Raw genomic sequence first — 26,754 nt, 5'->3', positions numbered from 1 at the left:
GGCTCTTAGGATCATCAAAGCACTCAAGCCCCATCACCACGACAAGGTGGAGATACCGCTGATGGGGATCTATCTATCTATCTATCTATCTATCTATCTATCTATCTATCTATCTATCTATCTATCTATCCATCTATCTATCTATCTATCTATCTATCTATCTATCTATCTATCTATCTATCTATCTATCTATCTATCTATCTATCTATCTATCTATCTATCTATCTATCTATCTATCTATCTATCTATCAGTATGTTTCTATACAAAACCTGCTGATGTGCAAGAGATGGAGGTCAAATTGGAAGTTCTCAAACCAGAATAAGAGGAGGAAGATCATGTCTTACAGAATCATGAACCGCCTGATGTTGTGTCAAAAGATTTCAATATGTAATCACACGTATTTTGCTGATAAGTTATCAAATTTGCCAATCAATCTAGAATGAAATATTCAATAAATTGAAGGTAAATAATCATTGAATGGGATTATTCATTCATCATGTTTACGATAGTATTAACGCTATTGTTTGCTTCCATCCATGTTTCCATAGGATCGGAACTTTGTGCAATTCATAATTATTCGGAAGTATTTTTGGTTGTAGAACGTTGTTCAGAAATAACTGTTTTTAATGTCACCGTTCCAGCTGGTGAAACTCTGGAGTTCAACTTGAGAAAAGGATCTATTGTGACTCTGAAGGGCACTATCACTTTCGGATTTCATGCTTGGAGTGGACCTTTATTGGAATTCAAAGGAGACGGAATCACGGTTCAAGGAACAAGAAGTGAGTTCATAATATGGGAGAATATTTTGGGGTATGAAATGCTTGAATCGTTTTCAATAACAATCACAGAAATATTTCTCTAAAGTGATTATGATCTGAATGAATATATTACATTCCAGGACTGTACATTTTCATAGTCGGAGATAACATTGTCAAAGATATTTTGCAGGTTTGTTCACAGTGACCTGCAGGTTTTCTTTTTTCTTCTGATGGTTTATTTACAACTGCGGTAGACATTATTGAACATTCTACTGACAATTTTCGTCCTAATTACCAGAAATATGAATCACATTCATTATTCTTTGGTAGACAAATTGATTTTGAAGCGACTAACATATTTCAATAACACTTTATGGAGAGAGAGAGAATGGAAATTAGAGATGACTTGAACTGTTGAGAATCTCTACTTGAGTACAAAAGAAACCATGTAATTGAATGCAAATGAAAATTATCATTATTATCATTATTATACATACATAATGGGTTATGGTTGTGGTATGGTACATAAAGATACTTCAAGAGAATAATCAACTGTGAGAAACCAACGCCGCTAGAAGAAAAATTAAATCGAAGAAGTAGAGGATAGAGTTAATGTAGAGTTAATGAAGTGAAAGATTTTTCAATCATCTGCTGAGAATTTGAGTTTTTCACAACTGTTTCACATGATTATTCTTCAACATTGCATGAAGAAATTGTAATTGTTTTTATTCACTTCATACTTTCTCTGAGAGCTCAATACATTCTTTTTCAAATCTTTCACCTTCTGAAAGCCCAAAATTGAGAAAAAATGGTCCAGAGTTTCGCATAGAAAAAATATCATTTTTCAAAATTGTGAATGAGAAATAAAAATCCAATATCACGAGCCATTACTAGGTGAAAGGAAATCATCAAAAAAAGAGAAATTGAACTTTCTATATTTTTTTATCACTTTCATTTGTAACTAACGTTACTGCAGTTTCGTCCTATAAGGATATTTCCAAACTAGTACAATGAACTGAAAATAATTGGTAATATTAGCCCTTATATATGTAAACATCACTATATTATAACAGAATACCAATGTTAGGGTTACGGATTTCTTGATTGCTGATTGTTTGATCTGGGGATATAATAATCTTCAAGTAAATTTGAGGCTTCGTTTTCTGAATAACTTCTGGATTGTGTGCGCTAAAACCATTATTATATTCTATCTGTATAATTACAATAATTATACAGAAAGAACATAATAATTTGAAGTTTTGTTTTCTGACTAACTTCTGGACTGTGTCTGCGTTGTAACCGTTATTATGTCTCATCTGTATGAATCCACTTACAGATTAATATACCCACATTGTCACAGGCAAACAAAATTTAGGAACTCAATCAAGTTAAGTAGGTATCTCTGTTATTACCTACAGTGACGTTTAGATATATGAGGCCTAATATTCTCAATTATTTTCAGTTTGTAAGGTGAAACTACATATATCCGCCCTGTTTTGTTGTGTGGGCATAGATGTGAAATTTGTGAAAGTGTGTCGTTTCTACATTCCTTTTCTATAGACCTTGTTCATTTTCTATTTTATCTCTGAGCCTCAATTTGCTATATGATATTTTGGGCATGATTTGTTGTCTTTGTCGATGTTTAACTTGTTTTTCTTCATAAGTTAGTAATTTTTTTAATGAAGAAAAGAGAAAATAAACTTTCTATGTTTTTCTCTTTCTTCATTATAATTTCCTACCATGTAGTAACGGCTACATCCATCAATTTAATTTTTCTTGTTTTTCTAAAGATTTTCCCGCATATGTGAGTGTTCTATAGGTTTTAATATAAGGTTGTTTTAAAAGTTTTGCATGTTTCAATATAATGTGTTTTATATTTCAATGAATATGGATTATACTGTGTCGTGGTATATACTGATCGAAAGATAATTTGGTACTCTAAACACTGATGCTGCTCATTGTGAGGGAATCGACGAAATAAATCAAAATTTGCGTCAGCAGTCGACACTGGTCCACAGACGAGGTCTTAACCTGCTCGACAACAATGGCCGTCTGCACGTTCCACAAATCACCGTTTGTAAATTTAACGAATTCATCGTAGACGTTCTGCCTCACCCAACATACTTCCCAGACCTCTCGCCAACAAACTACCTTCTTTTCAAGCATTTCGATAACTTTCTCACCGGCGAACCTTCGCCAATTTAGATCATGCAAAACGGCCCACGTCGATTTTATTGTATTCCGAGCACACAATTTTTATGCTGGCAAAATTTCAATTTAATTGAATAAGTGTTCACTGAAATATTACAGTAGACTCATGAAAACGGACCAAACTTCTGAAATAAACATTTTAATGTTTGGGTATTCTGGGTCAATGGCATGTTTGAATATTTTTTTGTCATATATGTGAAGTTGTTTGTGATTTATCAAATTCAAATTCTGAATGACACCGATTTTCTAATTCGATTTGAATAGAGGAATAAGTAGATGAAGTTTTGTTTGCGTTAGCGTCGACCACCGTCATATGAATAATTGAAAGATAATACAAACTATATTGTTGACAGATTCTGTGATTAACGGTCAAGGCGAACTCTATTGGGATCATAAGGGTGACAAAGGAATAACCAAACCACAACTAATCAACGTAGTTGCATCCGGCGGTTCACTTTTTAAGGATCTTTATGTGAAGAATTGCCCACATCATTGCTTTTTTATCAAAAACAGTGAGAATATTTTTGTGTCTGGAATCACTCTTGATGTATCAGAGGGGGATAAAGTGAGTATATTTCAAAAAATATAAACATCACACTACTGTTGATTGTTTCAAATATGATATAATTATTGAATATAAATACAAAATAAAAATAATATTCATTGTCAGTTGGAATTCTAAAACATTATTCACTTCGAAAAGATATGGAAGAATCACCAGGCTTGCAGGTGTACTCACACGGGAACAGACAATATGTAACTGACCATGTGAAAAACAGCCATGTATATATATATATATATATATATATATATATATATATATATATATATATATATATATATATATATATATATATATATATATATATATATATATATATATATATCTGTTTAAAAAGAAAAAAAATCTGTTTAAAATCTGTTTTTCCGTTAATCAGCTACCGCGGTTGCAGAATCATTCCAGCTTCAACCAGATAAATTCTCTCGAGAAAAATATCTGGTCTAGGCGGGAATCGAACACACGACCTTCCGATCGTGAGTCGGACGCACTACCACCGCGGCCAATTCCATAATATATATATATATATATATATATATATATATATATATATATATATATATATATATATATATATATTGAACAATATATGTTCATATATTAAACAATATATATGTATATACGTTTCCAATACTTTCCCAGTGAACATTTTCGAAGAAACTGTTAGAGTGCAGATGCGATACGTGACCTCCTGGAAAAGGACGGCCGTCCAAGCTACAGAATGGGCTCATTCAGGCTGAGTTAGTTTTTTATTGGAAATTATATATTATACAAGTAAATCATCTCCCAAGTATCCCACAAAATTTTCCGGTTTATATGTCAATCAACAACTGAGCAACAACAATTGAAAATGTGAGATCGTCCGCGGTACATCTTGACGTCACACCAGGCAAACGAGCTTGTAGTTGGAGATTATGAATCGCTGCTATCGCCAATTCAATTCAATTTTCTTCAAAGTAATGTATATATCAATTATGGGTAACTGACATTTTTGAGACGAAAGTATTATAATAAAAAAAGAGTACCTTGAGATTACAAGACATAATTTCGGGTTTTTCTCTATGACGTGAATAGATGTTCGCTCGATATTATTTTTCGAATTCCAGTTTTCAACTAATATTCCAGACAAAGTAGAATCTGATGATGTTTCAACAGAAATCATGTCTGATGTACTCAAACTCTCACTGACCTCTGGGAACTTTGTAGAAATTTTATCCAATATTTTCTGTATTTTATATTCCTTTAGAACGATTTCTTTTTCGGTGGTATATCATATTTACGGTCTGTTTGGCTTTTGATCTTCGAAAAACCTGTTTATTAACTTGAATTTCAACATGAAAGGTCTTTTCCTGTGTACCTGCTTCATCAAACATGATTTGATTTTCAGCGATATCTTCGTTACAAATATTCAACAAAATTTGTTTTCCCTTGTTTTGAACAAACGGTGGGTGGAGTGGATGGAGTCTATCAATCTGGCAATCAAATATATGCGGAATTACTCCAGGTTTCGAAATAATTTTTCCCACTTTCATGTAATTTTTTAAGTCTGTTTCAACCTAAAATTCAAAGTAGTGCTCAGAGTAAACTATAATTTTTTTAATTAATTATTATCATTCATATTTTTTTTTGACACCCATTCCATCAGTCTTGTTCCCTGTACTATTTTGTACAGGTTCCGTGTTGGATGTTCTTCATATCCCTCTGGGCGTAATTTTGTACGTCCAAATATTGCATGCCTTGTACAGACCCATTTTATTCAGGTGTCCTCTAAGCGGAAAATGACCAGTTAGTAACCCTGTAATTATTCTGAGCCGATCCCTACTATATTGAGGTAGTTCTTCGATTATTTTCTCAGACAGTTCCCTAATAAAGATTCTACTGTGTTTGTTGCCAGGTACTTTTATCCAGTACTCTGTGTGCTGTGTCAACCATCAAGGCGAGTGTGAGAGATTTTTGTCATTGGCGATATACATGTGTATGTAAATTTCAATACTATACAGTCCACTGCTAATGAATTCTCGCCCACATACTGTAAAAATGGTGGCTTTTATAACGTTCTTACGAAAAGCTATCACCTGAAGTCTGGTGCCGTTTCAAAGTTTCGGCGGAATCAAGTTTCGTATTAGCATGGTAGGAACTTTAACTTCCAAACTAAGATGGTGAGGTGGATTTCCACGTGTATTAAGAGTATTCAAAAACTCTACAGGATAATGAACAGTCTCTTCTAATTGCACTTTTGTGTCCACATACTAGAATTTGACCAGACCAGTCGAAAGTTGGCTCAATAACAAATCGTTAATATCGCTGGCAATATAATTTTTTGAAGTGAGAGTCGCTCTTTCTTTGACCCATGTTGCGTTTTTGACACACATGTAAACCTCCATTGTGAGCCATTGTGCATTCATCCCAAACAATCAACTAACACTCTCGAAGTACTTTGGCTGTGTCACTTTATTTGGAAATATTGCACATGTGCTTATCGACAAAGTTGAGATCCAGATAAAAGCAGAGTGATCGGTCTTCCCACCATCCAACAATGTGGTCGCTATACCCGAAAAAGGAACAGAGATAGCGATGCTATGATTTTTTCTAACACGGTAAGCAACTGTCCCGCATTTGTATGAATGCTAGAGAGAAATGCTTGAATCTGCTCTTCGTTTAACTTGTACATTGTCGTCAACGTCAACGAAAACTCATTAATTTCTAAAGATTGGTTATACATTTGAGAAAAACCTATTCTAAGAGCAGCAAAGTCTTATTATACACAATATTCATACAGTGTTCGTCATTTATATCACTGATTTCTTGACACTTATTTTCAACTTGCCTCTTTAAAATATCAGAAAAGTCTTATTTGAATTTTTCCAAAGCACTAATGGATTATCCAATTGATAAAATGTCAACATCACAGTGAACAGAAGTCGCATTTTGTGCGCTGAATCGGATATGGCAGCTTCCAGCAGAGCACGTTCCCAATGAACGTTGTCTTCCAAAAATCCTAGAGCTCGGCAAGCTAACTGATAATTCTGATGTAATACTCCTGACACAGTTTTCTAATCAGTGAAAGAAGTGGGGCCATTGACTTCATGTAGCAATAGTCGGAAGTAATAACGCTCCGCATTATTAAGATTTACTGTGTACACTCTGCCAATGACATCACACCTGGATGATTGGGAACAGGTTCACCTTGCTTTCTACGACTGAACTTGTTACCTGTACAAATTTGATGAGCTGACACATAACAGTGTAACAGCTGCTCCGCAAACAAATCAATTTTACCAAGCTCAAAGAATGCTACAAGTGTGGTCATGGGAGGATTCTGTTATTTGTTTGATATGTTGTCAGCAGTGAAATATATTTTTTGGCCATTCGCACGATGGACGGCTGCCACATGCATCGTGGATAGGAAAACGATAGATTCTACACACAGCCTCAGAACTGCTAATGTAACACCTAACTAAATTGTTGGACACCTCATTAAACCAATTCAACAATACAACAGCCGCTCGATCACTGCCTTTATTGTCATATTCGCAAATATATTTACTGCATTTCACAGAATTACAGAGTTCTACGTTGATATGTGCCAGGAATATATGTAACAAAACAGGGTTACATGGTAACACCCACCAATTATCAAGAACACTAGAACCTTCATTAGCAAGGGAGCGGAGCCAGTGTTGAGGGCGTTTGAGTGAAATTACAGAAAGGACGTGGATATCTCTTGCTGCAATAGTCGTTCAACATGCAGGGTGAATAACTGTTCATACTTCCATATGTGCCATGGATCATTTTGGCTTTGAAAATTTCATAAAGCGCAGGATCTGCATCTGAATCTGGAATTTCTGCAGATATGATATTTTTAATTTCAGATGGCAATATTCTGACATGGAACAATAGTAAATAATGCACATGTGGTGAACTCCGCTTTTGCCACTCAAAAGTATAAATGTTACAACTCCGTGAACCAAAGAGGTTACCTTTAGTTGAAATATGCATCGAAGTCTCAACTCTCAAGTAAAAGATGCGGCCTATAATGTAATTCCTGACTTGAGGCTGTTGACGTAGTAGAAGAGTATCTCGTATTTTAGTCCACTTCTGATTACATGTAAATGTTATGCGTTATGAGTTCGTTCATACTTGTAGCAGGGTCCACCAGTAAAACTAAATGGAAAAACTATAACTAAATGGAAAAACTACCATCTGTCCGACATTAGAAACATGACTATTAGCCCGACACATTGCATCTCGTAAACTATCTACTTCCAATATTTTGGATGCAATTCAATCCTTTTGTTTCTATTTTAGCATACACGTCTACTAACTACTGATTTAGGAGACTTTGAGGAAGTAAAATGTAATTTATTACATCTTTCTTTTCCATGAACATGTAGGTATAGAAATCGGAAGCGGAAACACTTTTATTGAGGACGTCTTCACTACTTGAGTCACGTTGAGGAATTTTATAGAGTAGCCATCCTCTACACGATAAAACATCAGAGGATTCTGCGAAACGTCGTATAAATTAATGTATTTCACTGATACGTTGCAGATTAGAATCCTTTCCATGAAGAATAATGTCTCTCCTCTCAAACTCTCGACCCACAATCACCTAACTCCCCTCTAGAACTGTTGGTCGATTAAAACGACCTTCGTGGACATCAGAAGGCTTTCAATCTGCTTCAATTACTACCCTGAAATCTTCATCTTATTGAACATTTTCAATTAAAGTTTTGAAATCCGTACATTATGTACGGACTTTTTCCATGGACCATCAATTGAAGTTGAGAAACTGACCATGAGTTTACAGATGGAAACTTCTCACACCTCAACGACGTTTCTCTATCCAATATTCTGTAAATGATGATGTTACTAATATGTCAATCACTCCGCAATTATTCGAAAAATATGTAGGAAATCGCTAGAATAAGTATCTTCGATATCAATTTTGCAGATGAACTGTTTATTCAAAACGCTATATTCGGTGCAATACAATTCCGAATAATACCTTCTTTTCAATCAAATATTGCAGTTATCCTTCATTATTTTTTGGTGACTAGAGTTGTTCTGCTTTTTATGATATCAGGATATCTTTATTTCGAGAATAATATGTATGCTATATGCCCTGTTATATATAACATACATACAAGTATAACTATTATATCAGATACTTTTTACATAATATCGTTCATAATCCTCAAAGGAAACATATAATCTAGTTCGTTTCGTAAAGACCCCAATATCAACTTGAAATAAAATTATTCAGACTCACTTATAGCTCTCATCACATCTTCAAATATTAGCTTATTTTCTATTTGTGATGGTATGAAACAAAACATTCTGATGTTTTGAATCCATCAGCAGAAATACAGATTTTCATTGATTAAAAATACATCAGTTCAAAAAAAAGATCTAATATGAGATATATTTATGATGTCACTGAAAAAATTAACAAACGTTAATCATAAATTCATCATTTATAAATCATTTTCTAGATCATCTATGAACGTAATTTTTTGTTTCCAGTTTGGTCTATATGCAAACGTTTTGAGAAAAATCATCGTATGACCGATATTTTGCAAATATGTTTTTCGAAAAGAAAAACCAGTTTCGAAAAATATGATATTGATATCATTCTTATTCTACAAGGAAAAGGAGATGAATAAAATCATGAGACAAGCAAATGAAAGAGTACTCGGTAAAGCAGAATAGTTGCATTGTTGTTTGCTAGACCTAGAGAAATTTTTAGGTAGAATGAAGAGGGCAAGAGAAATTCAAAATTGAAGTACTGAAGGCATCATATGAAAACAATGAACATTCAGTGAAAATACAATTCGAAGCATTTGCAACTTCCCAAACGAATATAGTTTTCGAGCAAAGAAATGTAATTAAAGCCCTCCACACTTCTCATAATTACTAAACAAGGTGATTGAAAAGCCGATAATTTAGGTACGATCAACTGCCTGACATCTATTTCCACGCCAGACTACATCTGTACAGTTCCACTACTAGTTGGTTGAGATATTTATGATCAAATCTACCATTTATTTTTCTGATTGATTCTGATTTGATCCCCACAAACTTTATTTGAAAAAATATAATCACAATATGTTTTGCTAGCACAGTGGCTTTTTCAACTCATACACTTGTAAAAGCTACTGTGCTAGCAAAACATGTTGTGATTATATTTTTTCAAATAAAATTTGTGGAGATCAAATCGTGAGGTGTAATGTTTGAAAAATTCTACCATTGTTCCTGTGATAATAGCATTGTATATGCTGTTTACCCTCTCAAAATAAAAAAAATACGACACAAAAAAGTTTCTGTTGTAATTATTGGAAAGTTTGTATATCATGGGCTCATTCAGGCTAATTTAGTTTTTTATTGAAAATTATATATTATAAAAGTAAATCATCTCCCAGGTATCCCACAAAATTTTTCGGTTTATATGTCAATTAACAACTGAGCAAGAGCAATTGAAAATGTGAGATCGCCCGCGGTACATCTCGACGTCACAACAGGAAAACGAGCTTCGAGCGGTGGCAACCTGGCCTGTAGTTGGAGATTATGAATCGCTGCTATCGTCAATTCAATTTAATTTTCTTCAAAGTAATGTATATATCAATTCTGGGTAACTGACAGTTTTGATACAACAGTACTATAATAAATAAGGAGTAGTTACCTTGCGATTCCAAGACATAATTTCGGATTTTTCTCTATGACGTAAATAGATTTTCGCTCAATATTGTTTTTAGAATTCCAGTTTACAACTAATATTCCAGATAAAGTAGAATCTGATGATGTATCAACAGAAGTCATGTCTGATGTACTCAAACTCTCACTGTCCTCGGGGGAACGTAATTTTTTCCAATACTTTTTGTAGTTCTCAGAGTAAAGTATAATTTTTTCAATGATCATTATCATTCATACTTACATTAAAATGATCTTCGCAACAAAAATGCTTTCCCTTGGCAGATACAAAGTCTGCCCTCCGCATAGCGCGCTGCCATAAGTTTCGTAACACTAAAATAAAAATTTTGTCAGATGCAGTTACCGAAGAATTCTTGCATTTACAAACGATGCAATACTTGTAACGTAATTTTTTATCATTATTCATATTCACGCAGTTGACACACTGCAGTAAACAACACACAACTTGCTTTCTACGGCTTTAGCACAGGTATTTCGCTTATCCGCCAGCACTCCCTTGTCGCCAAGTCGACTGATGTGACGTAAAGCTTGACCACGCCCCGTTGCGGTGAACGCCACATTCAACAATTAATTTGAGGGGAAAGATGAAGAGTAAAAATTCAGATTTCTTGCAGATGTACTATTTGAAACATAAACTTTCAAATTATGAAATAAAAAAAAATTGTTAAATGAGCCCATTAGCGTATATTGAAGAAACACGTGTTGCAGGTTTTTTTCAATTGTTCAGTGAAAATCTCACAATAAAGTGTTAATTCCTCACGCTACCATCAGATTTTCATCAAATATCGGCCAAATCCGTCACATGACTATTTTTATCATTCTTCTGGCAAAAAACAAGAGCTGTTTTCTATTTGGGGCTCAGTAGAATTCGGTAATTGCACCTCGAAAGTACATCAAGTACTATATATCTTCTTTATATGATAGCTGAAAGAGTAATTATCATTTAAGTAGATTATAGAAAAACATAAAAAACAATTTTTTTTGCTTTTATGTTCGAATCATTATTTTTGAAATATTATTGCCGTTTTATCAAATAATCTAATCTGTTATCGAGTTATATAGAATCTAATGACGTTCTCAATTATATCACTATCATTCGGCTCATATAAGATTGCCGGTTTTGAATATACAGATCGATACAATTTGAATTCTCCACTTTGATAAAAAAAATATTGTTTAAAATTTTTCCGTTAATCAGTTGTCGCCCCCATAGAAACGACAACTCTCAGAATTTGAGAAACTTGTGCGAGCTAAGGACTAAAGAGATCTTACCTTTTAACGTGTGATTCCTAACACGGTTGGAGAATCATCCCTGCTTCAACCAGATGAATTCTCGCGAGAAAAATGTCTGGTCGAGTCGGGAATCGAACCCACGGCCTTCCGATCGTGAGTCATGCACACTACCACCGCGGCCAATTCCACAACTGGAGATATGAAGTAACACCTAGATATCGGTGAAGTATTAGCGTTTTTCCCCTCATTAAGAAGGATAAAGCTGAAACTTTCGCCTGAGAGCAGTATCACGAGAGGGTTTCCTTGCGCACAAGTGTCAAATGACTTGTGGGCATTTGCCGCTAACTTCAGTGAGGGAAGGTTGAAGTTCTGCTCATATGGATAATAAATTCAATTCCTCACTCAATTACGCGGTTACCAAGCTCAAAGTTACCAAAATGAAAACCAAAAATGAGTTTATTCGGTGCATATACAAATTTGAGAATATGAGATTCGAAAAACTGAAATACATGATATCTATTCGATATTAATGCCAATTGAAAGTTGGGATACTAAACCTACTATGCGATTTCAAGAAATCTACTTGGATTGAAGCCAATTTCTCTAGTCACAACAGTATATAGTTAGAAATCAACAATAACAATATGCTATAATATATAATTAACAATCTGCACTGATAGCAGACAAGCCTTATTAGCCTTGAACAGACACCGTGTCACCTCATGGTTAGTACTAGTAGTAAGGAGGCGACAATTGCGGAACTAGCCAAACGATACACCCATGTTCAATCTCTAAAGAGATGAGATTAAATCAAAGGTTGCAATACTGCCAAGATCACCCAGGGCGACCCTAGGAAGCTGGCGCCGAAGAAGTATCTTGCGATGACCAGGAAAAATCTAAGCTTTTATGTAAAATTTCTGACTGGCCACTATCAACTAAAGAAACAGCTCCATAATATAGAGCTAGTGGACACACCTCTATGTAGGATGTATGAACAGGAAGATGAAACTGTCTGGCATGTCCTATGCGAGTGTCTGGAATTGACATCAATAAGAGATTGTATAGAAGTGCCAAATTCCTGGATTGAGATTCAAATGATATCCAGCCAGATGAATGAAAAATTTGGACAGGTAATAAAAAGCCCGAACAGAAAAATAAAAGTACGGGCACAAAACAAAAATTTGCTTGCGACACCATAAAATTAGAATAATGTTGAAGTCCCCACTAGGGTGACAGTTTATATCATCGAGTTGGAGCGATCAATCATATCTCAGAATGATGAATTATTTGAAGTATATACGAGCAAGAGCTGCTCCAAAATTGAACTCAAATCGGTACCAGTAAATTTTCAGATCGAAAATCAAAAAAAACCTCTTCAATGATTGAATATTACTAATAACTGAAATACAGTGCATCAATAGTTAAATGAAACCATGATACACTAACAAGTATATTCTCTTTACTAAGAGTTAACCGCAGTTTGAACCGAACGTAATCAGCTGTTCATTCCCAGGAGTTCACTTTTCGACGACTGAAAATAGTGTCAAAAAACCTAGCAGCTGGGCACAATCGATAGCCATTCGATGAATATCCAATGAAAATGAACTCCTTACTTCTTTCGTCAAGTTTTTTTAAATATCCCAGTGTCTTGGCATAGGCTTTACATCCAAATAAATGAATATTTGAAAGATTTGGTATTTTAGCTGTCCACTTTTCTGTTGGAGTTATGTCAACTGCCTCGCTGGGTGATCTGTTTAAAAGATATGTAGCCACTCTTGCTGCTTCACCCCAGAACTTCTTGTTCAAACCAGAGTCAAAAATCAGTGCTCTGGCTTTGTCCATTATGCTACGGTTCAACCTTTCTGCTTTACCGTTATGTTGAGGAGAGTGTGGTACAGAAAGATCCATTACAATTCCTTTTCTTTTATACCAAGGTTTCAGATCTGCATTAACAAACTCTGTTCCATTGTCACTTCTTGATGATGTGAAGTCATCGAGGAATGTTAGAATGTATTTCTTACCATCCCGTGTGATGGGATCGATGGGGCCACATAAATATGTGTGAATGATTTCAAGAGGGCGGGTGGCTCTAGTTTTTACATTATTGAAAGGAAGTCTGGTTTGCTTAGCTTTTAGGCATGTTTTACATACTGTTACTAGTTTATCAAGATCAGTTTTATTGATGTCGATTCCAGTTGACATGTCAACTAATCTTTTCAAGTTATTCACCCCCAAATGTCCTAGTTTTCTGTGCCATCTGTATCTGTAGAGTAGGGAGGGTGAGTGTAAGCCCACGCACTTAGGCCACATGTGACCCATTGTACATCCTCCCGAGGAGTTGTCCTCCTAGGTCGTCGTCCATCCTGTCCTTTCCAGGAAGGTGGACAGGTCGCTGGGAGACATCTCCTTTATATCGGCAGGTGTAGGCCAAGACTCGCCGAACACACACTCTCTTATTGACGATAACTCCGGGCACTCGCACAGGATATGCCTGACAGTCTCATCTTCCTGTTCACACATCCTGCATAGAGGTGTGTCCACTAGCCCCATATTATGTAGGTGTTTCCTTAGCTGACAGTGGCCAGTCAGAAATCCTACTGTAAGGCGTAGATTTTTCCTGGTCATCGCCAGATATTTCTTCGGCGCCAGCTTCCCAGGGTCGCCCAAGGTGATCCTGGCAAGATTACATCCTTTGATTTCATCCCATCTCTTTAAAGATTGAGCATGGGTGTAACATTTGACTAGTTCCGCAATTGTCGATGTCATCAGGCCGTGGGTGCCACTTGGTCCTAAAATTCTTAGTCCAGCCGCTTCCTTGGCTAAAGAGTCGGCAATGCGATTACCTTTACTCCTTTCGTGCCCTTTAACCCACCTCAGGATAATGTTATTATCTACCGAGGCTTTGGCTAAATCTTGGTGGCACTCTAGTGCTAGTCCTGAAGTAACACGGTGTCTGTTCAAGGCTAATAGTGCTTGTCTGCTATCAGTGCAGATTGTAATGTTTTTGCCAGAAATTCTTTTCTTGGTTATTTCTTTTGTGGCGATTGAGATACCAGCCAGTTCTGTTTGGACCACGCTGGTATTTCTTCCCATTCCCCATTTAATCCTTAGGCTTAGTGATCTGGAGTACACTCCACATCCTGAACCTTCTTTGGTTTTTGAGCCATCTGTATAAATCCGTATTGCATTTGTAGCATCTGACTCTGTGTTCTGCTTAATTTGTATTTTGTAGGGTTTATTAAACACAAACCTGGGTTCAATTGCATCACTTGTTGCCTGCAGCAGAGGTTGCGCAGTAAGCGCTTCCCGCCATAGGCCCAGCCTCAATCGACCCATTCCTACTTCTAGGTTTACACCAGCCGTGTGCAATCGTATCATGGCCATTAACGCAACCTCCTTAACGTACAGATCCAGAGGGGTCAGACCCGTGATTAATTCCATTGCCGCGGTTGGTGTTGTTCTCATGGCTCCTGTGATGTTTAAACAAGCCAGTCGCTGTATTTGATATAATTTTTGGATGGCCGTTGCTTGTAGAACTTTCGGTCCCCATGCAATGGCTCCATAAGTTAACATAGGTCTTATTATTGCAGTGTAGATCCAGGCGACTACACGGGGTGAAAGACCCCATGCGCGTCCCACTGTCCTCCGACATTGCTCATAAGCCACGTATGCTCTTTTTGCTCTGCTCTGTAGATGAGAGTTCCATGTTAGCTTCTTGTCGAGGATAATACCAAGGTATTTCACCTCTTCAGAGAAGTTCAGTTGGCTTTTGAAGATTTCGGGAGGTTTTAAGCCCGTTAAACTTCTTTTCCTGGTGAAAAGGACCATCTCAGTCTTCTTGGGATTGATCGACAGTGAGTGTTCCTTACACCATGTTTCTATCAATTTGAGCCCATCCTGCGCTCTATCGCACAGTGTGTTTACAAATTTGCCGGTCTGCAAGATAACTATGTCATCTGCGTATGCAATTGTGTAGAATCCATTTTTGTTAAGGTGATTAATTAGGGTATCCAGAACTATGTTCCAGAGAAGGGGTGATAAGACCCCTCCCTGTGGACATCCCCTCATGACCAGTCCTTTAACTGTGATGTCTTCTACATTAATACTTATTGCTCTGCTAGAGAGCATCTGGAGTATCCATTCTCCTACTACCAGGGGTACATTCCTGGAGTGTAGTTGTTGGGTAATTGTTGGAAAAGTTGTTTTATCAAACGCTCCCTCAATATCTATGAATATACCTAGGGTGGATTCTTTGTTGTCCAATGATCTCTCGATTCTGCCAACCACATGGTGAAGGGCAGAATCAGTAGACCTTCCCGGGGTATATGCATGCTGATTTGGATGAAGTGGGTTGTTAACAAGTACTTCATCTCTTATGTACCGCTCACATAGCCTCTCCATGGTTTTTAAGAAAAACGATGTGAGACTAATTGGTCGGAATGCTTTTGGTAGGGTGTAGTCCATCCTACCTGGTTTGGGTATAAATACTACTCTTACTTCTCTCCACTTACTGGGAATATGCCTCAAAGCTAGAGAGGCTCTGAATATTCCAACCAGGTGTGGCATAAGAGTGTCCAGTCCCCACTGAAGTAGGGCTGGTCTTATACCGTCAGGCCCTGGTGACTTGAAGGGGGAAAAGCCCGATATAGCCCATCTTATTTTGTCCTCATCAATTACTGTACTAGCATATTGCCAGTCATATTGTGAGGGTGTTATTGGTACATCCGTCCAGTTCGCCGTTCCAGGAAAGACAGAACCTGGGAAGTGAGTTTCCATAAGAATCTCAGCACTCTCCTGGAGGTTGGCGGCTTTGTCGCCATTTTTCCTCGTCAGGATGCCGATAGTCTTTTGGTGGTCATTTGAGAGTGCCTTCTGTAGCCTAGAAGCTAGTGGAAAGTCTTCGACTGCCTCACAATAGGCTCTCCAGGCTTCTCTTTGTTTTCGTCTGCAGACTTTTTTGAACTCTCTGAGGTTGGCTTGATATATAACCCAGTCCTCTTCGAGTCTTGTACGTTTTGCCTTGTTAAAGGTCGTTCTCGCTGTCTTCCTGAGGTGTTCCAATTCAGGGCACCACCATGTGTTGGTTGTGCCATGCGTTTGAACCATCCTCATTGGACAGGATTCCTTATAGGCAGTGTCTATTTTGTTGTGGATAGATACTGTATACCTTTCCAGTTCTTCATTGTTGCCAGGAGTCAGGACCTCTGTTTCCCGCAGAGCTCCTCTTAAGAGTCGATTGTAGAGAGCTACATCCGTCCTCTTCGGGTCACGGGATTTCACAGTAGTCCTGAGATCCTGGCTTACCGTATAGGTCAGCCAGCGGTGGTCTGACATAGAGATATGGTCCGAGACTTGCCAGTCTTGGATTTTGTTTGATATTTCGGCTGTCGTGAGCGTGATATCTATTAACGTTTGGCTACGGGCATTAATAAATGTTGGCTCCGTGCCTCTGTTCAAGATTGTTAGATCTTTCTGTATTATATATTCGTATAGTGACTTACCTCGGGCGTTGATATCCTTGCTGCCCCAGCTCACGTGGTGAGAGTTTGAGTCGCAACCCAATATGAGCTCCACTCTCTGGTTGAGGCAGTGGTCCACTAGTACTTCCATTTCTCTGGTCGGTGGTAGGGTGGCTGCATCTGAAGGGAGGTACACCGATGCGATTATCAACGCCATATATTTGCCTTTCCCAACTGGACATTCAACTTTGACCGCAGTGAGATCTGAGGTGCTGAATTGTGCCATCGGAAACGCTCTGTATTTCCTAGGAACGTAGACAGCCGTCCTAGGTTGCTGGTTGCTTGGTAAGCTGAAAATTTGACCAGTTAAACTACTGAAACCAGTAATTTTGGTCTTAATTATCCAGGGCTCCTGGATCAAAGCTATTGCCTCCTCCAATACATCAAGGTGGCGACATAGTGTTGCCGTTGCCGCCTTTTTGTGTTGGAGGTTGCATTGTATTATTTTTACTTTTTTTCCAACGTCCTTGCCCATGAGACAGTTGTTGGATACAAAGTTACCTTTAGAGGTCCATCTGCTCCCTGCTAAGGGGGAGGTGGCCTCGCTGTTTTTGGGTGCCTCCTCCGTCAGGTCATCGAATGTCATCTGTTCAGATGCTTCGACTTCCTTTTCGGGACCCATGGTGGCCTTGGGGTCAATATCCACTTTAGGTGGTTCAACTTCCAAGGACCTAGGGTCTTCAGAGGTACCCTCTGTTTCTTTTATTGTTGCCCTAATAGTCAGTGAGGTAAACGCGTAGCTTAACCTCATTGACTTCTTCTTCAGGACAGCCATATCATCTTCTCCGATCCCGAAGACGAAGAGGTGTCCTTGTGGGTTCATCTTAACCTCATGATGGAAGGTGCACCATCTTGCTACCTTCAGGTCAGGATTCTGCGCCTTTAGCCGACCCAGCACCCTCTCCTTTTCACCGGATGTCGTCTTGTGGACGTCCTCCGGGATCCAGAGTGAGGCTTTGGTAAGCTTCGGGAGCTTATCCACACTGACGACTGCAAGTGATGCCTCCTCCCATGGCTTAATATTCATTGTGGCTTTCTTCAGTCACTCTAGCGTCACGTCGTCATCGCAGACCACTCTGATGATTTCACCGGAGTATGTCCACGACTTGAACGTGGGCGGTTTGCTGTTGTTGCTGGAGGCGGAGAAGATGATCTTGTCCAGCTCCTCCAACAGTTGTTTTTTGATGAGACTCTCTCGTTCTGCGGTAACCTTACCGTACGGGTTAGTCTCATCTATGATGGCTACCTTGAGGTGTCTCAAGGCGGCCTCCACGAAGGTTTTGGAAGGTGCAGCGACATTTCTGTCGCTGCGCAGCTTCTTCAACCTTCTTGGGGTTCCCTCCGTGGAGGTACTCGCGTGAGGGCGCTTTCCTGCGGTGGCAGCCGGTTCCTTGCCTTTTTCCAAGGCGGAGCTCTTGGCGCCCTCCGCAAGAGGTGCCCTTGTTGTTGAGGATGGAGTGGGAGAGGTGGAGGGTGCACTCATAGTTGCTGCCACTTCTGCCTCTTTCGCTCTCTTCCTCCTCTTGGCCTCGGCGCCGCTGATACGCTTACGCCTTGGCCTTTGCGTTGCATCGCGAGGTGGTCTGTTATGTCCAGCCTCTTTCTGAGCGGTAGCTTGGGGTGAGCATTTCTGTTCATCCCCAGCCCCCGCCCTAAATTGAGTGAGCATTGCTGTCCAGCCTCGGGATTGTTTGGTTTTTTGTACTTACGTTTTGTTTCCATGTATGTTCCCACGAGTAGCAAGGGAAGGGTTGGTCACCTCTAGCAGAGCCCCGCATTACCAGAGGAAGGCTAGTTACAATGAGGTTTCGCCCGGTTCCTCAAGGGGATCGTTCGTAACCGCATATAACCCTGCGGCCATTCAGCTGTCGACACGATTCCTTACATCTTAGCTTGGGTAGGCTGGTCCGCGGTGGCATGTTTTGCAGGGCTTTTGGGGGGTTTTAGTTCCCCTCACCCTACTTATTTCTGCCACTGACCAGGAGTCCGTCAACCCCGTCCGTTAGGCCCCATTGGCTTCCCGGATAGGACCTCCAGTCCCCTGGCCGTTCCCCTATCCGCCACCTGGGGACGCGCCCGATAGGTAGCCCAACCCACGGGTTTTCTGTGCCATATTTGTGCTGGATTTTCTTCAAGTTCTGATAGAAAAGTTTGTGGTTGTATATTCAAATTCACCATATAAAGACCATTTTCACCTTTGGTCCCTTCGAGGATTTTCATTTCATCTTTCAAGATAGTCACTTTGTTTTTGTCAAATATCACTTTTCCTTCTTTTTCTGTAATGGCACTCACAGATAATAAGTTTTGACTTAAATCAGGAATGAAAAGTACATCATTTAGAATAATTTCACTTCCTTCTATTGATCCCAGTCCTTGACTTCTCACATCAAGTCCCTTTTTAGCTACTGAAATTTTTGATGTAGTTTCAGCAAGTGTTTCGAAAAAATCTATGTTATTAGACATATGCGAAGATGACCCTGAGTCTACAACAAAAACTCTATCGTCTACGGGGTTTTCATTTTTTTCTGTCAAAAATGCTACCTTCTGCATTTTTTCTGGTGTCTGTTTCTTCTTTCTGAAATAGCAATCTTGTTCAACATGATTGTTCTTCTTACAGATCGAACAAGTTCTTTGCTTCTGACAGTTCTTAGCAAAATGCCCCAATCCATTACATTTGAAGCATGTTACTTTTTCTTTATATTTGGAACCCTTCTTTTCACTTTTTGTTGACACGAATGCTACTGCATTTTCTTCTGTAACTTCTTTGAATCTGGCTTCTTCTGCTAATAGCCTTGAGGTGAGTTTAGTTAATGTCTTTTCACTTTTGGGTGTTGAATCCGAGGCTGTGTTGAAGTATTTATAACTTTCTGGTAACGTTGAAAGTATCTTGGAGATAATCATTTCTTCATTAATATCTTGACTCAAACTTTTTAGTCTGTATGCCAGGCTTTCAACTTCACTTATATGTATTGAAATATCACTGCTTCTATCATATGTTAAAATGAAGAAATCCTTTAATAAGCTGCATTTTTGTTCTTCAGTGTTCTTGTCAAAAATATTACTCAGTTTCTCGAGCATCTCGTTGGATGTTTTACAGTTGATTATATGCATGAGAATCTTTCTGTCTACTGTCGTTATTATTAATTTTTGGGCTTTGGCATCTCGACGATTCCATTCTGCTATTTTACTGTCATCAGAAGATGGCAAAACTTCTCTTCCACTAACAATGTCCCATAAAGCATAAGCTTTGAGTATAATTGTTATTTGAAACTACCATATCTGGTACGATTCATTGTTTGTTAGTTTTTCGACCGAAGTCACTGCGTCGTCCTGAGCTGCAGTCGCCATTTTTGTTTTTAGTTGTTACCGTTTTTAATTTTTACGATTGCTTACGTTTTACACTTTCTGCTTTTAACTGAAGGGTGCCTGGGCCCATAACCTGTTCGGTTTTTTACTTTTAAGATAGACACAACTTCAAATGTGATTAGTTTTATTGAAGAACGAATCGAAAAAATAAAAGTAAGCAATCAAACTCTTTTCTTACTGTCATACATTCTGAACTTCATTCTTTTACAACTTGTTGCCATAGCACTCAAAAACAAAATTTTCTGCTTCTTCTTAACTATCAAAATATGACAGAACACAAATTAACCTAAGACAATTTTCATGTTTTAACAGATGACAGCAGGTGTATTAGATTCAACAATTATTATGATAAAACATAAGGATAGTTCAACAAGGACGGAGGCAGCGATTCGGGTATCACTCTTCGAGTCCAAGAAAACTAAGGACTACCATGAGAAAATGGACGTACAAAAGTTCGAATGGTAGTTTTTAAAGATTTTACCAAACTTTGTCGTCGTCATGGACAATGTCTCCTACCACAGCAGGCAATTGAAGCAGTCACCAACAACTGCCTGGCGAAAAGCTGATACAATTAACTGACTGTCTGAAAAAAATGGCTCGTGGGAGGAACATAATTGTACACCGCATTCATCCTAACCGTTGTGATCTAAACCCGATCAAGGTAATATGGGCTTAAAAGAAAAACCAAGTGGCGAGGTAAAACTTGACTTTTGAAATAAATGAGGTAAAAGGTCTACTATCTATTGCGATATAAAATATCACATCAAAGTCACGGAAAAAAATACGTTAGACTACGATAAAAGAAGACAAAATATGTGATCTCGACACTAGAATGGACATTGCACTTGACTATTGATTATCCTCTTGAACAATAGGGATCGCAAGATAGCTGCTCATTATCCAACGTTTTTTCTTCAGACGATGATGAATAATAAGTTTTGCGGTGGTAGTCGTTTATGTGATTATTTATTTTTGCGATTATTTGCAGAATTTCACAGAAAATCTTGTAAGACCACTTAGGCTCAATTTCACACAAATAAGATGCAAACTTTCTTGATTTTTTTATGAAATGCTGTAAATAATCGCAAAAAACATATGATTAATCTAGACGTAAAAATTGTAATTTTGGTCTGAAAATTTGAATACATGCCTAATTTTAGATCATTATCATAATTCATCATCATAAATAATGGTTCCTATTTTTCTCATGAAACATTTTCACGTTTCATTACTTTTCTAAAACCCCGTACATACGATTTCAGATTTTTTTAATATCAATTTCATTTTCAAAAGATGCAAATTTTTTATAAGAATACTTTTTATACCAAACCGTTTGAGCGATTCTTCTTTTGTGAAATTGGCCGCGGTGGTAGTGCGCCCGACTCACGATCGGAAGACCATGGGTTCGATTTCTGCCTCCACCAGATATTTTTCTTGAGAGAATTTATCTGGTTGAAGCTGGGATGTTAGGAATCACACGTTAAAAGATAAGCTTTCGTTAGTCCTTAGCTCGCACAAGTTTCTGAACTTCTGAAAGTTGTTATTCGCATGGGAGCGACAGCTGATTAACGGAAAAATAGATTTTTTTTAACAGATCAGGCCGTCAGTGCCTATAATAATATCGAAGAAAATATAAAACAGCTTTCTTTATTATTTTTCAGATATATGTACAAAAAATGCCTGAATGAACAAAGATCTTCAAATTGAGTAGGCAAAAAAAGTTCTTTTATATTTCAATAGATACCTGTATCATTACTGTATTAAATTCATTTGGTTGTATCTAATTATGTATGCGCGATTGAGTAAAAGAACAATTATGTCTGTTGAACTCCGTCATTTGGGGGCCATTTATCATTCGTTTTCATGGACTACAATAATTAGAACAGTCATTTCAACAGAATGGATAGAGATAATTTCGATACTTCATGTGTTTTTCCTTCTCACTGGGTGCTGAAAACTCCATGACAAATATAGTATTGCTATGTTGGTTAGACAGAACTAAATCAAGCTCATTACCTTGTTTGAGCCTGAAGTAGAAAATGTGGAGTTTGAATAAATTAGGCATTTCTCTATTCTATTCTCGTCCCGGGAACGATAGACAACGCCGGTACTCTCACGACCGCATTAAGTCGATGGACATAGGTGCTGGACATGCATAATGGTTTCAGGCGCATCGCAGTGGGTCCTGCGCCCTATGTCAGGAACTTTTATACCCATCACGCAACTGCAGTAGACTAAGGTATTATAGAAAAAATCCTGACATGTCATGATGAACCCATTATTTTCCGACCTCAGCTCACTCGACCTGAGGAAAGCGAAAATCAGGCGCTATATCAAGCGCAGGTTATCAATGTTGTTAAAGAAAACCCATGCATTGGCTTATTCTTGTGTTGCCGCAGAAGTGAGAAGTGAGGCTGGAGTGTCTGAGTTGAGTGGATGCGAGAGGACATGTACTTCCAGAAGGATTTCACCTGATCAGCGGTCGGCGGATTATCCACGAGACATAGAGGCTCTTGGAATAAGCAAGAGGGTTTCTTGCGGAACCTAAGATTTTCTGCGATACTTCTCGATCGCCTCATTAGTGATTTATTAGCAGTCAGTAGCATTCTTATCCTTTCAAGGCAGTGATGTCTGGTGGTTAGCAGCATGCCTTAACTCAAAGTGTGATGGATACATCGTAGTGTGGCGGCTGTTCGCCGCACTGCGGGCATGAAAGGTTGGGCCGCCCTGTAATTCATCATACATTGGATACGAGACGCGTGTTGTCTTGCTGATGTGATCTTACACGCCGCCGGTAAATCTTCCGAATCGGCATGCTCCGAATGTGTTCACACCACAGAGCATGCATTCTCGGCATGTCCCCTGTTCACGCGGGCTCACTACTCTCGTAGCAATGCATAAGGCTATCTCTCAGCTCATGAGTCCACTCAAAGCATCAGTTGTCATTGCCAGAGTGTCATCGGTAGGAAAATTATTGTTATGGGCCCCACCACCTTGCCTTCGACCCGTCCGAGCGGTCGACTGTGGGAGTTCCTTCCTCTATTATCAGGAACCAACTTTTGGGATTGCCGGGTAGTTCGCCCTATGAACCCTCGGCTGGCACCAGAGGGAGAATAGTATTCTCCTTCTCGGGTGCGCCCGGACTGCCGGTCCGGTTTTGCACCAGTTGCTTGGGTAAGTGGTGGCGCAACTCAAAAAAGACCATGGATGTTTGTGGCCATCCCTGCTCATTATCATTATTATTTCAATCGACAAGGTCATCAAAATTACTATTCGCAGTTATTTTGAAGTACTTAATCGTATTCCAAGAGCTCCATAGAAAATCGTTATCCTATATATCTTATTATACATTGCTAATTATTTTCGAATCACACAAATTTATATATATATATATATATATATATATATATATATATATATATATATATATATATATATATATATATATATATATATATATATATAGTGATTCAAAATGATTACAGTTACACATCAAACAATTGAACATATAAAATTCAAATTTTGGTAAAATGATTGTGAATCTAATGAATACATTTCTTTTTTTAATTCTAAAATTCTGATTTTGTACCAGGCCGGTACATGTGATCACAAAATAGGTTATAATACTGATTTTGAATGAAAATGGAGAAGAAGAAATAAATGACATGACAGTTCAGAAAACAATTACATTGTTGGATTCAGTATTGCCAAACTTTATCCTATACAGGAATGCCAATTAGATTATGATTATTTCATGTACTATATTCTAATAAAGATGAATTTTTTTTCAATTTGTAGTAAAAAAGAGTAAATTGCACTTAGGCTATATATATATATATATATATATATATATATATATATATATATATATATATATATATAAGTGTCTCTCTGTTCCTTGAATTTTATATATGGGTTTTTGAAAATTTTTTCAGGACAACTTCACCGGTCATAACACGGATGGATTCAATCTCAGTGGAGTTGAGAATGTAATTATAGAAAACTCTACTGTGATGAATCAAGATGATTGCGTAGTTATCAATGCTGGATCAAACATCCTTGTCAGGAATATGGATTGCTCTGGTGGACATGGATTGAGTCTATCAGTTACTAAAGAACCCGTATATAATGTTACTTTTACTGATAGTATTGTGAAAAAATCAGCAAACGGATTGCATGTGAAGACTCACATTGATGGCAAAGAAACTGAAATCAGAAATATCACCTATAAAAATATCGAACTGAAAGGTAATTTAACGAATTTATTGGAAATAATTATCATCTGGCTGGTCTGTGATAATTTTTATGCAATTGCTATCGTTGAACTGGATTTTAATAAACCTCAATTGAATGAAACTGTTTCTATAAGAACTGTCAAAATCTGAATTCTACAAACAGAATTGAAACTGGTCGATGAAAATGAAAACCCTTGAATTCTAAATAATACTCAATTACTTTTGAAACTTGAAAATCTATTCCATGAACTTTATCATTTATATCATCTGCCTTTTGAAACTTGAAAATCTATTCCATGAACTTTATCATTTATATCATCTGCCTCTTCATCTTCATCAGAATTGTGGTGAGTATTCAATTGTGAAACATATGTAGTGTTGTTTTACTCAAAATCTGTTTAAAATCTGTCGTACCCCTACGAACGACCATTCTCAAAATTCGAAACTTGTGCAAGCAAAAAACCAACGAGGTCTTACCTTTTAGCGTGTCATCTCTAGCATGGGCTGGACGATGAGAAGTGGAAATCGATCGTCCGGCCTCGCGGCTTGAATCACCGGTACAACAGTCGAATTTTGACCAGAAACTGATATTTTCGTTAATTCCGGGAATGAGAATTATAAAAATATTACGAACTATAATTGATTAGGGAGAAATAATCCTTGAAAGAAAGATTACGGCAATACAAACATTTTCAAAACGAATTTTCATTGTGTTAGTGTACCTACCTGATGAATTTATTGGGTTGTCTAAATTATATTTTGAAGAAATCTAAACAATTTACAAAAAAAGTAACGACAGGACCGTAATTTAAAATTGTTGTCACTCTTGATAGTGGAAATGAAACGCTTTAAAAATACCAAATGTTATATACCCTTGGATTGTGAATGTATTGCTTCATCAATATCTTGAATAAAAAAGACAGGTCCGTATTAAAAAAAAAGTTGATAGTTACCATGTTAACACAAAATGTTTTATCGAATATTTATTATTAAATCTTCATAGTTCACTTCGAATTCAATAACATTTTCCTTTTCCATTTTTCTTATTCTCCGAAATGAGAATTCTATTCGGAAAAAACTAAAAACAGCATTTTTCGTTTTCCCCGAATAACTCGAGAAGAACGAAAGTCCCCTTGAATTTTTTCCGACCATTGTATCTGTTACGGTTTCGAATATAGCAATGTTACGACATGATAAAAGAAACGGTCTCTATATATTAATTTAAATTAACAGTCTTCAGTTCATGAAAACCGAATGCATGATTCTAAGTTTTTAATGACATTGAATGTTTGCTTCTCAAAGTTGTCTGTCACTTTTATCACTAAGTTATTCTCAACATCGTGGTCGACTAAATTTTTAATAATGCACATCAGTTCATTAGCACGACGAGCAGCGACTCTGATAGGCCTAACTGAAGATGTTTGCCACAGAAATAGACAAAATCTTTGGTGCTACAATTTCTTTTCGACCACGGCCTATCAGCCCTCCATTCGTAACTTGAGCCGTGACAGTCTATGTTTTTATGCATTTTCCGGTTGTTAATACTATGCTATGATCTCAAACTGATATGATGAACTATTATCTGCAACTCGCGACTTCGTCTTCGGAAACATGTAGAAATATTGAAGAAATTATTAGAATGAAATATTAACTCGTCATGAAAAAACTTTGTAGTTTTGTATTTAATAAATTAGGTATTTCATATGGTATAATCTCGAAACTTATTGTGGTTACTGTAATGGATGTACATTTTGTGAACAAAAGCTAGTAACTAACCTATGAAGTTTTGGTTGTCATAAAAAATCGATCTTAATCTTTTCAGGTATCACTAACTTTGGAATAAATATACAACAGGATTACAAAGATGGAGAAGGTACCGGCAAACCATCCAGTAATATTCCAATCATACACTTGGTCTTGAGTAACATTACTGGCACCATGAATGGTAACGATTCGAAACCAGTACAAATCATTTGTGGTGATACCGGCTGCTTGAACTGGGAGTGGTCTGACATCTCTATTACAAGCAATTCAACACCAAGCAATTGTAATTATTCACCTGCTGGATTTTCTTGTTGAGAGTGGTTTTGTGATTTTAGAATTAGTGAGGTTGCCTGTATAATCATGATTTCACTTTGTATAATGCAATATTATTCTGCCA

At 37.5% G+C, this 26,754-nt stretch overlaps 1 protein-coding gene across 1 annotated transcript; it reads left to right on the top strand.

Annotated features, from left to right (window-relative positions):
* The first annotated feature begins 469 nt into the window (after positions 1-469).
* LOC111505285 (polygalacturonase) lies at positions 470-26,754 on the top strand. The gene is made up of 4 exons (XM_074175210.1): positions 470-780; positions 3,324-3,535; positions 24,294-24,606; positions 26,416-26,754. Exons 1-4 carry the CDS (start codon positions 498-500, stop codon positions 26,670-26,672), a joined length of 1,065 nt encoding a protein of 354 aa, XP_074031311.1. The 5' UTR covers positions 470-497; the 3' UTR covers positions 26,673-26,754.

This window comes from Leptinotarsa decemlineata, unplaced genomic scaffold (genome assembly GCF_025532065.1).
Source record: "Leptinotarsa decemlineata unplaced genomic scaffold, Ldec_3_MD MMD2_tig00000882_RagTag_RagTag, whole genome shotgun sequence".
Lineage (NCBI taxonomy): Eukaryota > Metazoa > Arthropoda > Insecta > Coleoptera > Chrysomelidae > Leptinotarsa > Leptinotarsa decemlineata.
This window is presented reverse-complemented; position numbering and strand designations above follow the sequence as displayed.